This window comes from Varroa destructor, unplaced genomic scaffold (assembly GCF_002443255.2).
Source record: "Varroa destructor unplaced genomic scaffold, Vdes_3.0 BEIS01000005.1, whole genome shotgun sequence".
NCBI lineage: Eukaryota > Metazoa > Arthropoda > Arachnida > Mesostigmata > Varroidae > Varroa > Varroa destructor.
This window is the reverse complement of record NW_019211458.1, coordinates 15,065,093-15,091,423: the sequence shown is the minus strand read 5'-3', so window position 1 is coordinate 15,091,423 and position 26,331 is coordinate 15,065,093. Positions and strand designations below refer to the sequence as shown.

General features: G+C 40.3%; 1 protein-coding gene across 4 annotated transcripts in view; it reads left to right on the top strand.

The window, feature by feature from the left end:
• LOC111251355 (phosrestin-2-like) overlaps positions 1-26,331 on the top strand; it is a 108,122-nt gene that overhangs the window by 58,494 nt on the left and 23,297 nt on the right. For all 4 annotated transcript variants that reach the window (XR_015329177.1, XM_086991066.1, XM_086991067.1 and 1 more), the window contains 5 exons: positions 5,274-5,390; positions 10,235-10,392; positions 14,037-14,186; positions 18,761-18,862; positions 19,261-19,410. Coding sequence is in view for 3 of the 4 variants with exons in the window: in XM_086991066.1 (XP_086847192.1) it covers positions 5,274-5,390; positions 10,235-10,392; positions 14,037-14,186; positions 18,761-18,862; positions 19,261-19,410 (677 nt within the window). In the remaining variant the exon portion in view is untranslated. The remainder of the gene's footprint in view (positions 1-5,273; positions 5,391-10,234; positions 10,393-14,036; positions 14,187-18,760; positions 18,863-19,260; positions 19,411-26,331) is intronic.

The following is a 26,331-nucleotide window of genomic DNA, read 5'->3' as shown; positions in this document are numbered from 1 at the left end:
AAAGATGAGTCTGCAGGATCATCACCTTACTTCAGTCGTAGCATGCGCTTAATCCACTCACAATTGCTATAAGTTACGTAAAAGAAAAAGGGCTAAAGGTGAAACTAAACAATTGGTCCAGACAACGTGGGAACGCTGACATGACACGTTCGCAGAAAACGATGATCGTTGATGGACAAAAAGAAGAGGGTGCAAAGCATCTCCAACGGCAACACCCAGACAAAGCGAATTAGGTGCCCTGAAACAACTATGCCTTGGGGCTATCATCAGCTGTATTATCAAGACAGTGCTACGCTGTTAGAAGAAGCTCGAACGATCCTTGATGCACTTGGAGATCATCCTTAAAGCAATGTTTGAAGAAAAACATTTAATAGTTCAAAACTAGAGAACGTATCAAACAGAAGCAGCTTCTGCCAGGAAACAAACAATGCTCTTTTCCAAATAAAATTACTAAATAAGATTTTCCACGAATTGAAATGTTGCATATTGTAAATATCAGGCGGCCTTGGAATAGGAACTTATTTCTGTTATTACTACACCCATAGGTTTGTTATTGCTGCCACAGCTTCTCAAAAAGTCAACTACAGAGCGTTTATTTAAAATCATGTCAAATGAGATTGTTGCTATCTGCTTAAACGTACAAATAGCCTTCACAGCCACAAAAAGATAAAAAATAAGTTCAAGCACGGTCCTTATTGGTCTCTGGTTATAAACAGTCCCACTTCTGTTTCGCGCTTCTGTTTAGGCCACGCGCTGTCTCATTGATTGTCGCACTCCCAGACATTCTTCAGCTAAAACTCAAATTTATGATGCTACGAAGCGGAGGCCAAGATCACTGCTTATGACGTGCTCGACATGGACCACCTGGAGACTTTATTTAAACGCTGCATGTGCAAATCGTTTGTATAGTCAATACGTCTAACACGAAATCAATCAAGGCCACACAAGGCCAGCAGAAAGAGAAATAGCAATTTCCAGTGTGCACTTCGATCGCCGTTTTCCCTCTGTGTCGGCATTATGCAACTTGGTAGTTCCGGTTTTACTTTCCAGGTCCGTGCACCAACTGGGGTGACACTGAAAAACAAATCTAACGTGAACAAATCTTTATATACGTGTCGTGACCTAGAGAAACCAGACGATCTGCCGCACCTGTTTTAGTGCTTACTTCGTCATTTACCAGCCATCCGCGTTTCACCGCTCTCTCTCTCTCTCTCTCTCTCTCTCTCTCTCTCTCTCTCTCTCTCACTCTCGTATCCCTACAAGGGGTATTCATCGGGCTGTTTGGTCTGCGAAAATTATCAGAAAGAGGAAAAAGCAAGGAAGGTTCAATGCTTCCGGCTATCTGTCTCCCTGGGTCCTGCAAGAGCGAAGGACCCATTGTATCGGGATATCTGCAGTCGCGGCGATTCCGGTCAAAGATGGTTACGACGACCGCTTGAGCATTGAGATCAAAGTTACTCTCTCCAAGGTAAACTGGGAAAACTAGATGAACAAATAGCTGTTGTCGGCCATCCGAACGGGAATTTTTCGCCCGATAAGAGCGTGATTATTTTTACCATTTGCAGCGGGCTGCAGGACTGCACTCATTAGTAACAGATCAATGCTGGTTCTTTTACCAGTTAACAGTTAACAACTAAATACGTTCTTTCACCGCACGTTCATACAATTCATTCAGATAATGAGAGAACCGTCGAATTCGGTCCGTACGTATCACGAATATTTTTCTGTAATAACTATCAAAATACTGTTCGACAAGCTGGAGTCCGAATCCCATTAATGTTTTCAACATTTTCGGAGTGATGTGGTTTGTGAAGCTGAAAAAAAAGGCGTTTAGAGATATATCTCTGCTTAGCCATTTTAGGTCACAATTGTGCCTTGTGTATTAGACTAGAAACATCAGTACAAGGTCATAACTGGTAAATACAATGTGACGGTAGTGAGCAGGTAACTTAATTATAACTTTGCCACTGCCATCCACTATTGAAACCTTTTGGTCCTGAAAAAAGAAGCAATACTAAGAAAATGAGTATCTTAATACGAAACACCAAAAAATCTACACTCTATCTTGGTATATCTGGCACAATCAGTATTTTCTTTCTTAGAGGCTGGTTTCAGTTGTGCATCAGTTTACGTTAATTAAATACAGGTTTAACTCTTCTATGTGTTTATCCGATCGGTAAAATGATCCTTGAAAGACAAATCGATTGTAATTTGTTAGGTAGAAATTGTGAGTTTTTTAGCTCTTTCAGAATATATTTTGACAGGCATACATTTACATACGTATACACACAATGAATACTGTTGCTCCTTAAGCTCAAAAACCTTTGAATAAAAAAAATCAAAGTTTCTGAATTAGACAAAATAATCTTTTAGTACCATCTACACAACGGAAAACCGTATATCTGCTGATGAGATGAGGCCTTTGCTTTCAGTGATATCATATGCCATACCGATGTAATTAAACAATAGAGGCCGGCAACTAGACAAAAGAGAAAGGTAATCGCCGCTTAATTATTTACGGCAACGCTATAATGCGATCGGGTCTGAATTAATAGACAGGCTGTTCCTCAGTCGCACACCGTACTTCTGGCGATTCCTTCGTACGAAGTATGCAGATGTAGCGATGTTGTCTATTGCGGCCCAGCAAGTCTAAGGAATAAGCCCAGGAGAAAAAGGGTGGGCCATTGATGGAGAAACAAAAGAACCAATGAAACGGTGCGAGTTGCCGAACGGACTAACGGCCTTCCCCTTTTCTCCAACTGAACGAATTTGCGTACCCGTATCCTATAAGAAGACTGCTACTGCTCATAGTGACCTCCTCTCAAGGAAAAATGCTATTGATACGGTTTCGTAACTTGTGAGTTAAGATATGTCTGTTGTTATCGGCTACGTCAGACTTTCCTATATAATGATGCATACAGACCTGCGACAGTAAACCAACCCCATGACATGTAGCATACACCATAGTGAGCAGTAATTGCTTGCAGCAACTTTATTGCCTCGATCCATTTACAAAATATCGCAAGGACGATTTGGTCAACGATGACGTAGATTGTCTCGGTTCCCTATACAGCAGGTGCAGTTCCGCCTGAACGAATGGTTATGTATAGAAGGTGTTGGCGACGTGAAGCCATTAACGTCAGTTAGAAACGTCAGCCAGCCCCTAATTAGCTTTATTTCATAAAAGCATGCACTTAATAAAATTAGGTTGTGATCAATAAAGTTTGCTGAACCTAAATGGAAATAAGGTTGAAAATTTACTTAAGTCTCACTAAATTGTATTAGTGCGACTCAATTTCATTGGTTCGTTTGTATGCTGAAGGTCGATTCTGCCTCAGCTGATGCGGCCTCAAGCCGGAGGGGCTATTTTCTTTACAGCAAAGGGCTAATAATGAGGCGCATCGCATGTCTCTACAGGGAAGCCAGATGAGGATTATCTAAGGAATCCTCAAAGCGAGCTGAGGGTTTGTGAGAAGAGGATAAACTGTAATAACTTCTGAGTATGGCTAGACGGAAAACGGCCACTGCAATAACAGTTATCTGAAATAGTGTTTTATCTAAGTGCACTATACGTGAAGCTCGCGAACCCTATAGTGTCTTCACTTGAATGTGTTAACCGAGAGACAACATAGGAACAATCATGTACGACCAATAATACGTTGCTTGCGAGCACTGCTTGAGCAACGTAACTTGAATAATTCAAGTCTTCATTTAGCGGTATTTTAGATCTATCGTGTGTGTTAAACGATTAGGCATTTAGGAGGCGCTCTCCTGGAAAGCGTTATTAGGTTTACCAATAGGTACTGGGAATAATTACCGCTTGTCAATAGACCTACAACTGCGGTACTAGCAGCTATTGAGCTATTTCATGAGTCGAACATTTTGAATGACCCTTAAACCATTATTGGATGAGAGGTGGTATATATTTATATAAGGTTCTCGACATCTACAACTATAAGCTTATATATATATATATATATATATATATATACACTAGAAATAAAAGTAGCGCTCTATGACAAAAAGCAACAGCCAGTAATTGAATTTCAAGTGGAATCATTAATGGAATTGGACACTGAAAATGGCTGAAAATATTAGGTAAAAAGACCTTCGACGAGGGCAAAGTTATTTGTTCCTGTTCGCTTCAGCACTAAAATTGAGGATTGAAATTTTCACAAAACGCGACTAACTCTAAGCACCTCAAATGAAACGAGGAGACAGCTGTGATCACGGGAACCCTTGAGCAAAATCTCTGAAGATGAACAATGCATTCCTCGTGGACCCAGTTTTCTCCAAGGACACGTTGTGACACAAAGAATAAAAATTAAGAAGAAAAGTGAAATGTTTTTCTTATGGGCTTCGGCCTGGGTAGATGAAACTATGTATGGTGTTTTGGATATAATTCGATTAACTACTAGAAGCAGGAGTCCTATTTGGACGACGCCGTCGCTACGAGCCAGGTGGGGTTGGGTTTTTACTGTTCATAAAAGACTTCGACAAGAAAATGGCGTTACACAAAAAAGAAGGCCTGGTAGCAGCGTGGGATACACTTGAATGTGACTTGATTCCCATGCTCGCGTTCTAGATATCTAAGACATTCGTTGTTATATCGCAAAAAGGAAATATTCAACTCTCCCAGATGTTTACAATTCTTGAAGAATCTCTTGAGAGTACATTGTCTGCATGCTTTATAACAATCCACGGCCTTACCGCCACGTTTCGATCGGACTCGAGTGAAGAAGACGAAATAGCCTGCAGTTTCCAGATTTAAGTCGGTACAACTTAGATTAGTTTCATGTTTTGGATAGGACAATGGATCAAACAATGGAATGATGACTCGCCACACAGAAAATGAGTGGCGCTCACACCTATCATCTGCCCGCTAATAGAAGTAACTGTTTGGAGTACATCTACCATATAAAAAAATGGCGCTGTTCTAACTTGTATTCAAATTTATTCAATTTAGGTCTATTTTAGACGAAGCCCTAAAATACAGCACTATTTGTACATACGCATAGTCTAGAAAACGCTTGGATAGAGACCGACTACTACAATGAATGTACAATAAATATATATATGTATGTATATGATCTGCGCATATATGTACAGATCATATACATATATATGTATATGTACACGTCTATGTATATGATCTGCACGACGATCTATTTTTCAATTTACAGCCTGCATTTTAGCATTTAAAGATTTGCCACGTTTGACATTTAACTCTATATAGTAATTCTGATAATTGCTGCTCCTGTTTTTCTGTCTAGTTACAATTCGGTAGCCCAGTCGTTAATCCATCTAAATCGCTTCCGAAAGGAACGATCCTTAAAGAGTTCCCATTGAACGGGGGTCGTCTTGCTCTAGAAGCCACGCTCAACAAAGCGGTAAGTTGATTCTCTCGTACTAGGTCTCTATAGTAATATTGATAAAAATTAAACCAAAAAAAAAATATGTGTGCAGCCTTTAAGTGAAAATTCCCTTTGCGCGTTTAGGAACTGTCCTGTAGGTTCGGCTATTTCCGCCTTCCGTCATCATATACAATACTACCATTGTATTAACGAAAGTTAGAGCTCGAAATGTGTTGGAGCTTGAAAGCATATCATTACTATTATTTTCTATAAACCCTAGCAAGTTTCGGAATTTATGTGCAAAAAAAATGTAAATTCAATCGGAACTAACCCAATCCATTCTTAATTCAGCTCTCTTTATTTACGCAAGGTTTACTTGTTATTGCTCTATCAACTGTTACTTCCTACCGAACACACTGCTCCGCACAGTTCTTTCATACCCAGCAAAGGGAGATGTGATCATGAAAGTTATTTAAGTTAATCAGGTTAGCCGAACACAAATTGTTTTTACGAAACATTGCAGAGTTTGTTAGGTTACGCTTTAGCAAGTACTAGAGTTACATGCAAAATTTGATTTTTTTTTTTTTTCGAAGAAAAGCACTCTTTTTTGAGATATCGCTCCTCGAACAGGGTGACATGGTATGTAGCACACGAAGGTACTATGAATCGATCGTAAATTTTCTCTCTGTCCTTATCCACTTGCTCCCTGAAGGACATATCCTGTTTCGCATTCGGTACCCAAATTCTCGGCCTGTTATGCTATCCGTCGAAAAATATTCCTCAAAGTGCACATGCTGGCCATCTCCGGTAACGTGACTACTTCGTTGCATTTTTATCTATCTAGTAAAGATTAAAAAAGTGCTCTTAACGCGGCCTGTGGTAGCCCTAAACGGTCAGCGATTTGCGAAATTTCCGTTGACAAAACTAACTGCGTTTACCCAGGAAGATCGAAACTGAGCATCGAATAACTGTACTTTCTAGCAAAAGTCGAAAGACGTACGGAAAAGTGCAAGCCGGGCTCGCGCTCTTGCGCCTGTCAACAAATGCACCGGCAATGGCGCCAGCTTATTTTGGGGGCTAGACGAAGCCATTTGTTTTCTTGGTTTCGAGGAAACGGAATCTGACTTTCATAGGGTCAAGGAGACCGTGCCAGGCAGAAAAACGAAAACCAGTGCTAAACAAAAGTAACAACACACTACGAACTCGCCCGCAAGACGTATCTGGAAAGCGGCTACAGTAAAGACCGCGCTGGCTTATTTGTTAAATTTATTCGTCTACCCAACTCCAGCGGTGGCATCTTTTGCAAACGCTTAATAAACTCTATGTAATTACTGTTGCACAGAGTTTAATACGTCGCCACCAGAGGCGCCACAGTCGAACCTAATTCAGATACTTTGGGTTGCTTCGGAATGCTTACAACTTACTTATTTGTTTTTAATTCAGTCTCGCATTTCATTTGCGTTTCGTTTAAGAGACATTTGCTTTTTAAATTTACCCGGGGCGTACATCTATTTTTCATTTAATCTGCCTCTCTCCGCGAATGCTTTGGCGCGTTCTCGGATCTAATCGCTCCTACAAATAAATATATTTATAGTAAGCAGAAGCGTATAATATTATTAGCTAGTTGTACGGAAATACGGAAGTTAGATTTGCGGCCGGAGAGAACATAGGTATATGTATTTATAACTAGTCGTTCGATATGAAACGGAGCGAACGTTCCCCTGATACTTCAAGATGATGCTGCTTTGTAACAGCGCGGCATTTCGCGGATTTTTTTCAGTCGTGACCTTTTTTACCTGTACTTATTGTGATCCGAAATCTGTCACTTCGATATCGTCAGTTAGAGTTTTAGCAGGCGAACTGTAGTCACTATGGGAAATCAGAAAACTTGGGCAGATTTATGAATGTAAATTTCATCTCGGAGCTACATTGACGGAAACAACTTGCTACATAGACTTTGTATTTGGTGACTGTTCATTTACTAAAAACACCGTGAGCCGTTGGCTTTGTTTCGGGAAGGAAATTTTAAATCTGGAAATGAGTCTCACAGAAACCCCACCGCGAAGACGAGTAGAGAGGAATCGAACATTGTAGTGAACACTATAAAGGGATATGGAGGGGCGTGCTGCTTTTTGCTCTCGCGTTACAAAGGCCTTGTACTGAATGGTGACTTACGATAGAAAATAAATCTTCTACTATAATTGTTATTATCCAGCAGAATTTCATAATAGCGAGTTCGTCGACTACGATTAGTCAATACGTTCAGTATTTAGAGGAAATGATAAGAAAAAAAAAAAGACTGGGATTAGCAAACAGGACTGTGAGATAGAGAACAAGATTAGTGAACAAAAGTAAGCCATTTCTATTGCATTAAAGAGCTCATTTTCATGCTGCAAAAGCGTGGTGACAAAAACGTAGGATTTATAATCGGAGGCACCCTGTACACCCCCCATATCTATCAGACATTGCTGGGTACTATTTTTTTTCCTGATAAGACAGTTATTATATTACCAACACGATCTCAAAATTTCGTTTCGACGATTCGTAGACCCTTGCACCCTAGACATCTATAGAAAGGTGATAAAGAGGACGGAAAATTCTAAACAATGATAGTGCATACATAGACTGAAAATAAAGCAACATAGAATACAAAGAGCTCGCAAAGTGAAAGTCCGCTATGTCACGTTTGAAGCTGGCCAATCTAATAAGATTAACTGATATTACAACCCGATACTACTAGCTGCTAACAAAAATAGCACAGAATATCAAGCTTGCTTTGGTTATTGACGCGAAGTTTGGATTTACCTCAGCATCGTTTTTGCCTGATAGCTTCAGTTCTTAACCGTCTTCAAAAGCAGAGCCAATAGTTGCTAAAGCTAGCATGGAGCGCAGATCAACGGCGCTCTGCTACAGACTGTGGTTACGTGAGCGTTACTGTACAATGTCGAAACCCCTAAACTCAGCCTTCACGCTTACTGATGACTAGGTATATATACACTGACCAAATTGTCATTAAGAGCTTCTATTCGGATCCATAGGCTAGAGTCATGTGACACGTTTTTGTAGAGCTCGTATCACAAAGACAGAATAGACTTATTCCCCGAGGACAATGTGAGCACCATCGTTTCATAGAATATATTTTGGATCATAGATGACGATCTAAATAGAAAGTCCTAATCGTCCATTCACTTACTTCATCCGACCGTGAAATCAGATAGCACATAGCAACACAGGGGGTTCGCTCCAATTTGATTTTATAACAAAAACTCCTGAACAGACTACTCATGGCATTGACGAGGTGTTTTCGTATAATGCTGGGTCTGTACAAATGCAGTTTTCTTTGAATCTTTCTAATTAACAAATGCCTCAGGCGAAAGCCTGCAGGGTACACAGATTGATTTTCTTTGATCAGATGGTGTTATAAACGGACGGGTCAAAGGATTAAATATTTAAGCATTACTAACAGTTAGGTGTGCACGTTAGAACAGCTACTCCCCGTTCCTATCATCTCCTCGTATAGTTGGTTACTTCAGTAAAAAGCAGACATTTAGCCGTAGCGTCGATGACTTCACCTCGCTATACTGTACGGCAATTTTCAAGAACTTCAACATTTGATTGAACAAGATATTTACATAAATACGTTTCGGCTCACTTAACATAGTCAAGAGTGAGGAAAAAAAAACGTTAATATTTTCATACACTATAGAATGAACGTGCTGTTATCATTATTTTGACATTTTATTTATTTATTTTTTTTTGACAGTTTATTATTAATATTTGACACTTTTTCGAAATTAGGCGGTTCATTTCTGCAGCGCTACAGAACTGCAGCGCTATTTCTGTTGGTGTTGTTTTATCCTAAAGCTAACATACGACACGCCCATGTTCGCTATAATAGTTCTATTCAACCAAGTCTACAAGTATTGCACCGGATGGATTTATTCATCGAATGTAACGACCGTGAACTCGTTCGTTCCTGTCGAGTGAAATTAAAATTCAATATCAGGAGATACAGAAGCCGTGTCTCCTTTTATTCAAGTCGCGAGTGTATCTATCATAGAAGTCGTTGAATCCAGAAGATCCCTCAATGTAACAGCTTCTGCGGCCCCGTCTAAAAGAGAAGGCAAATCAGCGCATTTATGTACTGTATAAGCAAAAAATTTGCATCTCTATCATCTTCGTCAGCCGGCTTCGCTGCTGAAAGCCATAGAAAGCTGGTCATACTTTCTCACTGTCCATAGGGACTTTTGTTCTATTATCTATTTTTACAATAGCAATTTGGCTGTTATCTGTACGCTGTTGTTACTACTTCATCGGCTTACCACCCCTTCATTAGCTCGTGCAATTATATTCTGCTTTTATGTCTGGGCTAATTACATACGGCAGTGTGGAACATGAAACATTGTGAATGACTGAGTGATCACGGAGCGTATTAAGTTCGTTAGTGAGGTCCTTTTGTATAGCTCATTAAGTCACGACCAAAGTTCATGATTAATTAGCGCTTATGCTAAAGTTTACGTTAAGACAAGTTACAATATTCGTGAGTTCACCCAAAACACGACCTTCCGCAGGTCTTTCCTAGGCACACACTGTGCTTGATCCCCTCATAGAAACTAACAGAAGTAATTTATTTTGAAGGACCTCAAAAAGTTAGAAAGCAGTTTTCGAATGATGTCATGTCATTGGTCTCGTGTTAGATAAACATACGTTTTAAATATTTGTTATAATAGTGGTACAATCAATTTAATGGAATTAATAAAATAAAATAAAACATATAATATAATAAAATAAAAAAATATAAGGTAATAAAAAAGTAGGTGTATTTCCTTTTGGTCCTTGTATGTAACTACTAAGATGATAATTTTATTGATCTTCCACAGGCGTATGAGCATGGTGAAGCAATTCGGGTAAAAATTAGTTTAGTCAACTCATCGCACAAAAGCGTCAAGCATGTAAAGGTTACTGTACAGCAATCGGCCCAAGTACATCTATGGAATACTGGAAAACTCAAAGTCACCGTTGCGTCCACTAATAACAGGTCAATATACCGAATCATACTATAATTAATAAAAGTAATAAAAAATGTTCGCAGATCACTCCGAACAGACGCAGACAAAGATCCTACCTTGCATTTCTTTAGTAGACAAGCGCCTGCACTCTATTAAACGGACAAGCTACCAAGATCCCCATGGAACTACGCGCATAAGAAATCCAGGCTCGTGTTTGGTATCGAAGAAGGTCTTCACTGTGGCCAAAGGTGCTGCAGACCGCTTCTCCCTTTCATCTCCGTCTATCTACTATTTCGGTATCCAACAGTTAGACTACAATAGACCAATTTCGGCAGGTTTGCTATAATGATGGGTTGGGTAAGAACCGTTGCTGACTCAAGCATACGATGGGTAAAATGAGTGCGGTGAATACTGAATCACCGCTAAAGAATGACGTCGTGAACGAGAACGACGCCGTCTGTAATTGCTTTTTTTACCTTAGGCATATCGCTGTGAAATTATCATTTTTGTCTTTAAGCGGCCGTCGAGTAAGTGAGAAAAATACATTTATAAAATTAAAGCAAAAAGTATGCTACAGGTTTATTATACTCGATAACTGGAAGCAACAGCTGGAATCAGATTATTGTAGTTACTGTTTACGCGTCAAACATAAACAAATTTTATTTTTAATAAATGATACGAATCTTATATGCGCGATCAGTTATTCGCTTTGTTAAAGACCAGTTAACTAATATTTATTTATTCCTTTCTACTAATTTGGCTATTATGTTTATTACTACTGATATTGGTTGTAACGATATTTTCAACTGTGTGCGGTTACCCATAGGGGTAGATTTTTGTTACTATCCGGATATTTGCCTTTTGATGGTACCCCGTCTTTACCGTTTCAAAAGTTCTTGCTAAAAAATTGTCTCAAACCCCTATGTCTCGTTTAGCAGGTAATTGATGTATTATCTCTATCTAATAAAATGTTACCACATCAGATGTACGTATATGTTTTGCGTGGTCTTAATTCTGCCGAAGAAAATATGATGCCGCCTTATATCTTCCAAGTGTCGAATTGGTCACAAAATAGCGTCTTAACGATTCTTGTCTCTACAATTTGTCCATTGTTTTCCTATTTCTTTCTGCGATTATCGCAAAGAACAGCTGCATCGGGTCGTAGATCGGAACAGGCACGGTGATTCCCTTTGACTACTTCTCTGTGTTAAGTGCTACAGTATATTCGTCGGACATGGAGATTATGAAAGAGCACAAAGGAATCTGGGAGCATATAAATCTTCCCTAAGCGTATAAAATGTAGCCGGTGAGTAAGCGGATGGCAGCTGAACGTCGTTTGCCTGTGTGCGTCGCCTTGACGAGCTCTATGCGGCTCTCTTTGAAATGCCATTCACCATAGGTTAAACAAACGTTCCTTCGTAGCTGACTTCTATAGCCCGCTGTTGTAGAACTAGTAGTTTTTGAGGACCGTCGAATGTGTGGATGTCCTCGAGCTTTGAGCAAAACTGTCTTTTTCTCCCAAACGACGGGCCTTGCTCAAGGAGACAAGTTTTGTACCCTCTTCTATTGGACCCTTTTTGTAGAACAAGAAGGTCGAAAAGATCCGGTTGAAATTATGCTGTACGCGGACGGCCTGTCTATCTGTTCATGGGCTTACCTGTATTTGCGCGACATATTGGTGTTTTCTGTTACTGTGCCATTTTTTACGACCTGGTCGTCATCGCACGGTGTAACAATTGCCTACGCTTGCGACCTGCTCTCGACAGTCTTCACTAAGTGTCGTTCCGTATTCTATTGATATCTTATGCAACGTACAAGTACTAGTAAATTGTACAAATCATCGTTTGTCATATACTTGTTATCGGTTTCTTGCGTCGCTGTTTTTCTATCGCGTAGTCACAATGTTATTATTATAACTATATGGTTGCCGCAGCTACTAATGACTAGGAACGTACTTGACGGAATGCAATTGCTTGGCCTGTTATTTTTATCGTCGTTGTCCTCGTCATCATACTCGTTACTAGAGGAACAGATGAGTTGGGAAGGACGCGCGATAGGACTCGACCCATCATCACGACTTTGTTGTCGTAAGTGGCCACAGCAGTTATTGGCCGTCGGATGTCGCAGATCAACAACGCAGTGATTGGCGACCTCGATGAGCCCACCATACGAGGGCTGGCCTAGATGAAGATGTTGCGGAATCGACACATTTAAGAAACGATAGCGCGTTTCCTTCATGCCTATGCAGTGGATAGTTGTTGAGGCTTTGTTATCACAGGAAGAATGCTGTATGCTATCAATGAAGGAACAATGCTGTCTCTCTGTCCTCGGCAGACTACGAAGCATCATCCGCTGGACAAGTGCTGCACTCGTTGTTGTTATTGTGAGTCGTAGCGCTTCAGTGCATGTACATGCTGCCCACATCTATCCTGTAGAAAACGAATCATCTTTGCATCCGTTTTTACCATGGATGTTATGCTGCCGCGTTTCCTGTCGTCGTTAGTACTCTGGACATGAGATAAAACATGCAAAAAAGACAATGAGCAGAACTGAAGGCAAATGATTACTAAAAAAGTTCACCTGCACTTCACTAGTAAATATTTAACGTATCGATATGTGGTAAGATAATTGTACAGTCTAAGTTACACCACAAGCTGAAAATCGCTGCTTAATTCTCTGATCACAAGCAAATAAATCCAATTGCTTTTTAGTATAGGTCTAGAAAGACGAAACTCGGGGAAGTTTCGTTAAGAATGACTGATTTATCAGGCAATAGAGGTCAAGCAAGATACTTAGGTTTAACGTTGTCAACTAAAAATTGAAGAGATAAATGCCGTTTGATGCCAACCTTTTTTGCATGTTCCTCAGGATCACGGCGTATCCGTCTTCTCAAAGGTTAATAATCACCGATTGCGTATTCAATGTGCTGCAAGGTGTAGTATACTATACTAGATTCTACAATGTGCTGCTAAGCGCAACCTGTTCAATCTATAAAAAAGGAGCGGTTTTGGCCACCAGTCGGTCTGAAAATCCTCAGGGTTCACGTCTACGTCTTGTACTAGACGTAATCCTGACATAAAGTTTAGGCACTCTTCAAACGTTAGACGTTATCTACCAAAATATAGGCGGGTGAGATTAAAATCTGTACTAAGACCCTGAGAATCTTCGCGCTCCGGCTATCATCACTTCAAGAAAAGCAGTAAAATGTTTGGTATTCAATTATTCTTTAATCTTACGTTTACCATAGACGCATGATTTAACTTAACTATGTGCAGGGTAAAGAATTAAAGATGTTTCTCAACGGCATAGCGTTTTTCAAAATCGAACCATCGTCTCTAGCTTCTCTAATAACTATAATTCAGCATTGATACGGGGATATCTCGTAGTTTTATTTGGAATCGCTTCCTCACAGTTTAACAAAACCGTCTGAAGATCAGCTTTCCAATCTAGTTACCTGAAGTAACGAGTACTGATATCGTAAATTGTTCTCTCATTCTGAGTACCGTCCGCGATACGCGAGAAAGAAGCCATGTCCGACGTATCTTACTATTCTTTGTTTTTTTTTTTTAATAAAGCAGACATTTCTATTTTGTTACCTTTGCTAGCTGACTTGAGCGAATCGAGAGAATAACTGTGTATGTGGAATAAGCCCAAATGTAGCGTTTCATTCCAGATCGGATTGCCATGTGAGCACGGGTCAGTGTGCGGAGAAGGAAGTGATACTTCTGCCAAAGGCTGGCGACAACAAAAACAAGTATGGAGTCTTCATCCAGGGTCGTGAAGATGACCAAGCGCAACCTCCATGTCTTGCATCTTCGACAATGTACGTTATACCGAAAATAAATTAAAAACCCTTATGTATTCTATCATTGCACCGTTTTATCATACTTGAAACATATTAAAGTTTTTAGGCAATCTTCATCGTTTCCGGCAGACCTAAGACAGTTTTTACTTCAAAGCAATTATCGTAATTTCTCACCTCTCACAAGTCCCAGAGACATGCGCATAGGTCAAAGACAATTTTTCCATAGATTTACCATGGATGTCTCTATTATTAGTCCAGTGCTTACAACGAAAGGATGCAAGAGCTCTCACGCGTATATATATACATGCGCCCATTCCCAATCAAAAACAATTCATGACCCCATAGCCTTTTTGCGGGACTCCTATAGTTTCGCAGCCTCACTGCATGCTACTAATTTACGAGCAACAGCTATCGTGGAACAAATCCAGCGACGCATATACTCTGTTGAATGAAATTCGTTGAACCTGCTATTACGGAAACGACAAAATCCCCCACACCCTGTACATCGAAATAGGTACAAGGGGCTTTTTGAGAAATTAGTGTGCAAGAATCTTTAGGTGTCGAATAGAGCTTGTTCTGTCGTAGAGGTATTTTTGAACGAAACACGCACTTACCTTAAAATAACTATTATAGTATAACTGATAGGTGACAACTGATACCCGAAGCTCTCACTGAGCACTTTACGATACGTGCATGGTTTCGGTTTGGGTAATAGCTTTTCTGTGACTTTGTTTGTGACGGTTATCAATACGAAACTTCTTGAGCAGCGCAGATGCCGATGTCATTCGCTGGACAAAAGTAATGTTATATACATGCAACCAGTAACTTCATATGTTAAGGTCAAGCATTATCGGAGATATAATCTCAGCCCCTCAAAAATGGTTACCGCTAGAAATTTCTGGCATAATCGACACTTAGAAAGGAAGAAAGAACTGAGGACCTGCTGTGAGCTGATAGTGTGAAAAAGTTACCGCTGCCTAAATGGTTATCTAATTAGCCAAAAATCGTTTTACTCAATAATCTCAATTTCAGTGGTATCTTTTACAGCATCCAATACTACTAGAAAGTGCAGGAACTCGATTAAAAATTGTTTATTATCATTTTTTATTATTGTATCAGGCAATAGTGGGAGTGCTGATGAAGTTATATCCGTATAATGTATGTCCGGACTTAGCAAGCCGATCTTGCTTGGAACGTTGAGAACGTTGATTGACATTGAATAGCGAGCTACTGATAACACAGCATCGAGCTAGGCTTCACTGCTTCAAACTCTACGCAAAACGAACGTCAAATCACAAAATTCATTTTGTCAATATATTCACACAATTTGGAATCATCAGACCTGAACTCGAGCTTATGGGGCAGGTATTCTATAACTAAGAGCCGCATTTCTCTAAAATCGCAACGAACTATAAAGGGTATGGTACGTACCCGCGCCAACACACGAAGATACCTTCATGTCGAGTTATTGGATGTACCCTATAAAGGGAACAGACATAGTCTTAGGTTGATAAAGTTATCCTACAAGTAGGTTCACGAAAAAAAGAAGCTATCATAGGCCTTATACGCAGAAAGGTTCGCAGTCACCACTATGGTTTAATCTGCCGCACTCTAAATGTGAACCAGCGGGTAAACGCCGTTTACTATTGCTGCTTAGCATATTGATGCGTTCATTTGAATACACAATTTAGTAAATGTTGTAGGAGAAAATTGGCATTGTTGTACTTACAATATGAGCATTGCGCTGTACCGCTAATAGGGCTGTTTTCTGAGCCCTGCCTAAAGCCAGCAGTAATGTCTTCTACTATGCTGTGACAAACGTTACTCACTTTATTGCACTGAACGTTTTTGGAGTTCCAAAAGAAAAAATAGCTGTAAAACCATTGTCTAGAGGCAAAGAATCTACATAATTGCTCCTTCTGAATCCCTGACATCGAAGACGCTTACCGAACGATATGTAATAATCTCTCTTTACTCGAATGTGCTGCGATAACTTTCTATTGAAGAAATCTGGCGGATATAAAACGACTGGGGCAAACACGGACCAGTTCTATCCCAATCGTTATCCGTCTGAACATTGTCATCCTATAGGCTATTCGAGGTTTATATCGATTGCCAAATATAGCGCTCAAAAATACCGGAACCCTTCCGGAAAAGCAAGCGATTGCTTCGTGTCCCAAATACTGTTCCTCGCTGATAAGATTTGAAGGTTGTACGCACCGGGATAAAGCGTACTCTTCTGTTGTATGGACTATATTGTTTGGTCCAAACGATGTCGGTTCCCGACAGGCTTAATCAGAATGCATGTATAAATTGCGCCTGGATAAAGGTGGTCCAATGCATTTTTCACTGGACACTTCGTGCTTCGTTGAAGTAAACCTTTTTGTTTTAATGTATTTAAAGGACGCGTATCGACGAATTATGCGGACCGAGCGAAGTCATTGATACGGTAATACTTCGAATTGAAAATTGACCTATCAAAGCGGGTACGCTCATCACGCTCTACAACTGTTCAGACCATAAGCCTCGACTGCTGGCACGCGACCAAAAATAGTGGTTTCCATGTTCCATGATAAGCCGTGACTCAAATGTTCCTACAACGTTCAGTAGCTCGAGCGTATTTTACGCTCTGTACGTATTTAATCTCGATAAAATTATTAAGACAAATATAATATTAGGTGATAAAATGCATCATTGCTAACAGTGTTTTTTTATTTATTTACAAGCTATCTGTGCTTATGATCAAAGAAACTGATTATTAGATGGGTATAAAACAAATACGTGTTTCCCTAATAACATGTATGATGTTAGCGAAAAATAAGTATAAAAACATTTCGATTACTGCAAAATCATTTTGTTGTAACCTATTTGGATTAATGGCTTGCATCGCAAATTCGAGGATCTTCTGGAGCTGTGATTGCCGCTCCATGTTCAGGATAACCGCTTGTTCGAATTGCTGTGATGTTTAGTTTAGCAGTATCTCCTGATCCTGATCTACTGGCTAGGGGGGGGGGGGTATTCATAATTATTTCACCTCTCCAGAGTATAGACAGAGGGTCGAGTGTCATCCAGAAAATGGACAAAAGCACAATGAGTGAGATATGCTAATATCAAATGGGGTATATCAAAGAAAAGTCTATAGTCGAACACAACAAGTTACGGACTGGGTCATTTGACGGCCACTTCCTCTGACCTCTAACTTGTTTAAAAGCTTCCAGTTGCTTTACGTTTCCTATGGCTATCGTGGTTAGCCATTATTTGTTAACTGGCACCAAATACTTACGCGATCTTCGTAAATCTGAAGAACTTCACGTGCGTTCAAAGTTAATCAGCTCATTGGGTCGCCTGGGTTGTGTATATCTATATCAACCCCATGCAAAATTGCCAACTGGTTTTTGTTCTTTCAGCTCCATTGTATTTTGGTTATCAAGACGCCTGGAGATGCTTAATAAGCGCACGCAGGACACTCGCTTATAGCAAACAAATGAATGCTATTGGTTACATGCTATGTTTATTTTTAAGAGTATTAAGATGTCAAGCTATTCAATATGTTAATGTGTATGTGTTTATCTAATGCATTCATCATTATTCCTTGCAACGTCGATCTCTACACACTTTGACAAAATTTAATCAGTCTCTGACAGTAAATAAATATTACTGTACCTATAGATCTGGTTAATCTGATTTTAGTATGAGACGAATGAATTTTAAGGCCATGTTGGTAAGAGACGGGTTGCTCACTTCTGAGATTTTGTGGGTTTTATTGATTGGTCCAAAATTTTAGATCACAGATTTCGTCTGCAGATGGCGCTGTCGGCCGGACAGCTATGGCCGGACTTTAGTGGGGAGACACTGAACGATTATTCAATTTACTCCAAGTAGAAGAAAAGAAGGATAACTCGAAAAGCGCCTATAGGCCCTAAAGCGCAGACCTTTCACTTTGAAAGAGAGAGATAACTTTTCTAGACAGAAGATAATTCAGGCTGTGTTAATTTCTGCTTCTCGAGCTAGCGGTTACTCCGATGCCGATTCGCTACTCGGTCGTATACCATCGCCACACGTATTTGAATGTAGATAATTCGGTTCAGGTTCTTATTGCGTGTGCCTTCTACAATGCGCCCGCCCCTATATATTGTCATATCATGCTAGGCTGATAGATAGCTCTTATTCAAAAGCGAATGGAAACATATCAGAGAGGACCTGAGTCTCTTATCAACAACCTCCTGTCTGAACCTTAATTTTTCGTAGCCTCATTGGTGACGTAACAGCAAATGCTCAAGATCGCGTAAGAAGCGCTAAGATCGTGCATACTACGCCACTCGCATGCGAGAAACGATATCTTTCAGTATATGTAAGAACAATGAAAAGAGCATTTTAAGTGTTTAAAGTTGATCTAGTTCCAATACAAGCTACCGTGTGTCATCATGATTATTAGTAAAGGTGTATTCGTTATTTTCTTAGATGATACTTCCTTAAATATAGTATTACATAGTAGAGTTTTTCAGTTATCGATGGTGACTAAAGAAAGTTCTTTCTATTTATCTGTGCGCATTTTCTACGTATTGACGTTGTCGTCGCGAATCTGACGACAGAGTGTCGGAGGAAATTGCTCGAGAGGGTCGATACTTCGGAATCATTGTCGATTACGAGGTTAAAGTTAAGCTTTGTCTTGCAGCACTCAGCTCATTATCCGGGTAAGCAATTTTAGCTGTTTGGCTGGCATTAGACTCAGTCCTGATATGGTTTCTAACCTAATTCCTAAATTCTACTATTGCATTCACAATAATGTTATCTTCAACGTCATTTTCGATCGTCCTACAAGAACCAAAAAACGTACTACTACCTTATTGCGTACAGATGTATGCCCTCCAGATGCACCAGATACATTTATTCAGTATTTTCCAATAAAAAGCTATTATTTACACAAAAAACAAGTTATCGTAAATAGGTAGGAGGTATTGAATAAAATTTATGTTGGTAATTTACCTTTCTAGTGACGACTTGTTTCATGACGTTTTTTCTCTACGTTATGCGACAGCTAAGCTACGGAAAAGGCAGTGACACAGTTTTCGAATATTTCCGCGATCTACAGGTTTCGATCGTGGATGTGTAACGGCGTCAAGGGCTTAGTCGATGATAAAGCGGTGAGCTCAACATCTTGTCTACCGGGAAACGCACCAGGAGGTGGGGCGAATTCGCCTGTCTCGTCGCCGACCAAGGCGCCCTCAACGCCGGCAGAAAGGTTCGCAGAATATAATTTTCGATATGTTGCAAAAACACGCTTGAGCGCCGTGATGCGCCCAAGTCCGTTGAATGAAACATATATCGGCGAGCTGTTTTAATTACCGTACGTGCACTACTAATTGATGTTGTTATAACAATTATTGATACATAGATATTCCTTTTACATGCACTTGAGATAAATGCGTAGCAATTTACCATGGCCAATTCTTATATCAGGTAAATCGTGACCTCATCCAGCGTATGGCCCCGCACATTTCACCTCTTATTTTTTCATGGGCTCGCTGATGGCCCGACTTTCATTTGATTGATCATGCGATGCTACGATTATTCTCTGGTTTGCTTCAAAAAAAATTATGACTCGGCTAGCTTCATCATCCTCCTGCTGTTGTTGTTGTTGTTGTTGTTGTTGTCTGAAAAAATGTTTGTAGCGTTCAGCCACTATGTGTGTGGCCTCGAGAAAGATTCTCCAGAGCTGAGCGAATTGCTTTAGCTCAGATCAGAAGTTCAAGTTTATCTGGTCCAAACCCTTGGCTGTCCACTCTGTTAACGTTGCGTACAATACTAATCGACATTACAATCTTATAACAAACTTTGTATTATAACTTTATTATTTGGCTGTGGGTAAATTTGTGCCTTCGATAGCCAACGCCGTCGATATATACATATATATATGTATGATTCTTGTATTTTGCCTTTGAATTTGGTGATTGGTAGCGAAGCCCATATGTCCTCAACATCACCAGCAACAATACGAGCTTGAGTATATAACAAACAGTGTTCAATCAGCGGGAACACGCAGCGCTGTTTTTTTTGATATCTACTATTGTATCATATACGAAATCTTTTTGTACTAGTTTAGGTTGCTATAATCAGATGTCGGTACAAACTTCGTCTGAATACACCTCTACATATTAAAGAAACTAACCTCTTATCTTATATCAAACCTATAATCAGCTAAGTAGTTATTATATTTACGCCAAACGGATAGAATTTGCTTGGGAAGTTAAGCATTCGCAGAACACTAGAAGCGGTTTCCGTCAAAAACACCGTTTTCAGTGCACCGCGAATAACGTTAAGATATGCCAAAACCACAATACTACTTTCTCATTTCTTTGCTTTAATTGCACAAATGCCCCTTACTTAGCGTACACTTAGAGGTGCGTTTTCGGTTATGGAACTACGAAATTAACGAAATTTTCTTGAGGATTCAACTGTTCTATTTCGAATAGCTATACCTACAATGTATATAGGAACAACGAACGAATGTGTGTGTGTGTGACTACTAAGATAGACAGCAGTTGCTACGCTGACTGATAAGTAGTCCATATCACACGCTAAATGTTTGTTGTATGATAGGCATCATGGGATATGGGAAAGGCTATGTTAGGGGGGCAGCAGGGGAGCAGCTGGCGATCTGCTCGAACGCGACGCTCAGGTTGTCTAAGGCAGACCGGCCTTTTGGCTAGTCAATTCCTAGCGGTACGTAGATAATGCGCCACCTGATCGGAAGCCTAAAAGTGATGTTAGACGATACAATGGTGGACGAGAAGCAACATTGAATACAAATGTTTTTCCTGTTCTAGTCTCATTGTGTGTTTACCTTTTACACCTTCCGTCTAACCCCGAATTTCTTCGAATGGTATTGACTCTTTGACAAATGAGGCTTATTCTTAGCGTAATTTATACTTGAAACCGATTGAATTGGCCGTGGAGAACAGCACAAGTTCAAACCTGTAAGTTCCTGCTCACATAGCAGAGCAAAACTGGCAATAATAGAGTGGTTCGTTCTGCGTTCGATCCTGTTCGTTGAGCTGTGAGCCTCGTATTTTGTTAGTGATGCGACGCTATTTTAGCTACCATCAGGTTCGGTATCAAGATCCGAGAGTGTTTTGGTTCGTCAGGGGCGGTATATTGTCGGGCGACCCTGCGTAACGATGCCACGCACCACACCACCACCTAGACTCATTGACATCACAGAAATATCGTCATACCGACGCGGGATGGAACGTCGCCTACGCTAGCAAATCCTAAAACAACATTTCTTTAATCAACGTGCTGCCACATTTTCACAACCGGACGGCCTATAGATGACCGCGTCTAGATTACGATAATAACCACCGCTGGCTGTGGTTAGGAGTCACAATGTTCTTCAGGGTTGTAGTTAAGCAGAGCTCGTGAATATCTGCACCTCACTCCATCCGTTGTATGGTCGGGCCGAAAGCTCTGAACGAAAAAGGCTTTCCCATATAAGTTGTCCGTCCACAGAATCTATTGTATTTGCTGAGGAGGCTGCTTTGAAGGCTACGTTTGGGAGCTTTGTTGGCCGTCGAGTCGCAGTCACCATTGAATGCTGACAACAATTGGAGACGCAAAGGGAAAAAGTCGTGTAAAAGTTGATCTATAGCAGGGCTGGTAGCTACCTATTCAATTATTAGCTTCAGTGACTTGTTCATCACAATCAACGGCCTACTGTTTGCTCCCTAGGAACATTTACTTCCCTTTTGCCTACCTTTTGCCGCTTTGATGTACCACAGCGATCGCTGGTGTGCACTCCTCCGACTGCTGAACAATTGACGAATAGCAATTGCAGTACAAATTATTAATTAATGTTAATTACTCTTAACTAATTAGGATTAGGTTAATTAAGATTAATGTTAAGAACTCGAGAATTGAATTGGTGTTAATCTTATTATTTAGTTTTACGAAATGAACACAGCCAGAAGACTGCTGTGTTACGAATCACTTATTTGATCTCTTCAGACAACAAGGGATGATGACGATGATTATTCCCTTTAATATTACTCACCTGTAGATTCTATTGTCCGCTGAATTTACGAAACATATACGGGAATTAGTGCTAGAAAAAAGGTATTCTTCAACCAATCGGTCACCGTCTAGAAAATTGTCAATGTATATCGTATAAAGCTGTCGTCAGTGGTTTTCGGATTTTGTCGAAAAGAAAAACAGCGTTAGAAGGCTACTCAGATGAGTACAACACCTAGTTAGGACCGTTTTTGTAATAAACTCGTACGCGTACCTAGGGCAGATACGTGCTTGTCTTCAGGCCAGTTCTCTGTTCCCAATAGATAAAACTTGTCCGTATTGCTACTGTTAAATCGCTTCATTAAACGATGGGCACTAGGTTCGAGCACGAATGCTATCTATCTACCCAACTGCGCTTGCTATATGCTCATAGTTATGCAATGTTTTCATTGCGCTTCTGTTTTTGACATCTGCCAGTTTTTTTTTATTGTTACTATCACAAATACTTCCTAAGCATCTGGCTCTTTTTGGGTGTACCGCCACAGACTATCACACGCATATGTGTGTGTGTATATTACTATACAGCAAGCCTTTACCCAAAGCAATGCTTGAGAGTTTGCGTTGCGGGCCTGTTTCGCTCGGACCTTTAGTCGTCACTTCATCCTCATTTGGCTGATGCCTTAGCGCTTATGGCTTACGGTAGTTGCATGTGAGCCGGTTTCTGCTTGTCGTCAGGTCTTCCTACTATTCCCACCTTTCATTTTGAGACCAGTTTGGTATTGTGTGTTGTTGTACAATTCTATTCATTATTCGCTGTCGACTCCAAAGTATGTTTTGTCATATGAAAAGGCAATTAATACACACTGGGTGCGTCATCTGAAGCACACGATGCCGTAAGTTAAGCGCACCAAGCGAGTAGTCGGCGTAGGTGCAAGGGTACACCGAAGAGCGAGGACCACTACGCAGAAGAAAAAACGTACGGACATGGACAACGTGGATTCAAAATATGATCCTTAGGAGAAGACTGACGCCGATTACGGAAGGCGGCATGCTTATAGGCCCTTTACCCGCTAAGTGCATAGGCTAAAGGGAAGTAATTGGAGACAACGATTCTGTTCTATACTGGCCTTAGTTTTTGGCGACTAATAACCTTCTGAACGAACCATCGTGTCTTGGCAGAGAGTTCCGCCTTTTCTTCACTAATGAGCGGGAAACAAAAGAAGGGAAAAATATAAGTTGCACAGTTACTAATGGGATTCATGGTTCAGTCATTTCACATCTAATTTTCCTCGCATTAATATGACGAAAGAATCAATTTACCACCATAAAATATCCAAGGGTAACTTAGCAGCAACGGAAAGCACCATCTGTAGGGTTGTGCTGTCCTCCCCGGGAATTTTGAAATTTTTTTTATTTTCAGCTGTTCCTGGTCAGTATCGGAGAAACGGTATCGCGAGTCCGAATGTCAACACGGATGATCCGAGCTAAAATCATTTACGTTTATACATCCCGACTGGGCACACTGTCAAGATCCTGTGACAGAAACAACATGTTTCTATTTTCAATAGCATTAGTCGCATGTATATGTTCCATATGCAGACGCACCCAGGTAGTGTCACGGTGGTATAACATAGCTGCTGCCTTAGTACGCTTTACGTCTAGAATCACATTCATCCAATAAGTAGGACGAAGCCGTCCGTCCTTTCGTAGGCCAAGGATATTTAACGTACTGCTACGCTCCGCTTCGTAACCTGGACATGTTCGCCGCTGGCAAACAACATAACACAGTTCGACAAAAACAACGAGGTATGTTTGAACAGTGGGCCGATTATCGGCGTTTGCAACGGCGCAACTCTCCTGTCGAACGGTCTGTCAATAGCTGATTGAGACACTCGAACCTTTGATATTTATCTGTCGCCACTGTGCCGATGGCGACAATATAAAAAGTCTATTTTTTACAGTGAAAAAGATTATTGTAATTTGCGGTGTACCCAGAACTGCCATCAGCTTTTTATCGTTAGTTCTCTAACTGCCGGAGATATGGGCGTTACTTGTACGAGATCGCGGATAGTGACCGCTAACGCCAAGACACCATCAGGACAAGGCTGACGAATCGGATAGGCAAACGATATTGAACTTGCCTTTGTAGAAAACTGGCTTTTGTTCCTGGGACCTCCCTCATTTGCAGAAGAAGTATGCGCAGATGCGTAACGTTATTGCACATACGTTAATTAAATGTTGTTGAACGATCGTGGAGACGACGGCTCCACATGCGAGTTGCTCGAAGGGGTTCGCTTGCGATCGGACCAATACATTGGTGCCGTTGCGGGGCATGCCTCACTATACCGATAACCGTAATACGTCTGTGTCTGTGCTGAGACGCCCAACTGCAAGAAACATTGACCCAAGCATACTTGTATAAAACAAGAAATCGTATTATCTGTAATATTCTAGCCTAACCCTGTTCCGATTTTTCCCTTTGAAAATATATCGCATGCAGTGCATAGAACGAACCTACAAAAAAAAAAGGCTTAACATTGCCATTGAGCGGGTGACAGATTTGTTTAGTTACCTAGAGAGCATGAAAGTAAGCCGGGCTTCCTTTTAGGGCTGGAGTGGTGCCCAGCAATAAGCATCAATGTAAGCACTGCAAAGTGTGGCTTTGCCCGGTCACATTGAGCTGCCCCAGTGATTGACGTGCCTTAAGTTCAGACTCAATCGATACTTTTAGTATTAGTGTGATAATAAACTTGTTGCAAACGTGTGCATATCGTTTAGTGCAAGGGTAGAGAAATGATGCTTTCGCCTATACCTCAAATTATGATCTAAAATGAATGGTCGGGTTCATGGTGACGCTCACGTAAGAAGGACGGCCAGTTCATCTAGCGTCAATGCAGCGTTGCGAGAAATTCATCTGATGATCAGGTGGTTTTGACGCTTCGTTGGAAGCGTTCGTTCCCGAGTGTCCCTATGATTGGTGCATGATATGGATAAATATCATGCTACCGAACATAATTTCTATGCAGCTACGAACTCGATGTAAAAGAAGAAGGAAAATTTAAATTGATTTCACATAGACATCGTGTGTTGAAAACCTTTTCTAAATTTTACAAAGGGCAATATTTTGCACTTAGTTTCAACCTAGAAGTATAGAAAAATCCTTTATTTATTAAACGCCGAAACAGAAGCTATACATTATGGAAATATTGAATTTAGTTCATATTAAAGACTGCAAGCTGCTAGCCTATAAATGATGGTTTATCTGTTTCATCTTTGATTTTGCTAGTAAAGTTATTGTATAACATTTTGGCTGGTAGGTTGTTGATAGGTTAAAAATTATTTTTAAAATTTCAGACAATCTCTATAAACTATATATCGACGCCAATTGATATAAGTTGCGTTTTTAGCTGGCAGAAGGAAGGAAGCAGGCACGCACGTGCAGTAACAGCCCTGTAGTAATATAGTAATGCTACCTAACTACTGGGCGTCTTCATTGTCAACTTCTGTAAGATGAAGATACAATATATAAATGCGTGTTATTATTAGAAATTACCTATTTATTATAGTGTTTGATGATTCTGGTAAAAGTTTAACTGAATTTAGTCGCTTCTGTTAGCTGCGCTCGCTACGGTGCTTTTGTTACCTTTTTCTATGTTCGTTTGAAGCTCACGTTTTCTATTTATCTATATCTAGTTTATATCAGTTTCTGATAAAAGTATCAGAAACTGATTTTGTTCTTTATAATTAACGTCCGATTTTATCATAGCTGGAAAGCAATGCAAAGTTGTGTTGCGTTAATGAAAAGAAGTGTGTTTTTATTAGCGTCGTAACATTACAATGCTAGCCATCGTCACACATAAAGATCATCAACATAGCCGGAACACGCAAAACGATAAGGCGGACGTTTGACAAAGCCTTAAAGCACTCATAGTACGAACCCGTTGTCATCGAGATTTGAAGAAGCTTGAAGTGGCCACCAATTTCATTTTATCTAGTTTAATATAATAGCAGCTATGAACGTGTCGTCGATACGTAAACTGAACTAACTAAATCTCTTAATGTAGTTAACCATCTGTTTACTGACCTGCACTACGCGTTCTGCTAGTTGCGCTTCGGTCAGGGCTTGCTGGCTTCTTAACTCGAACCCCAATTGCCC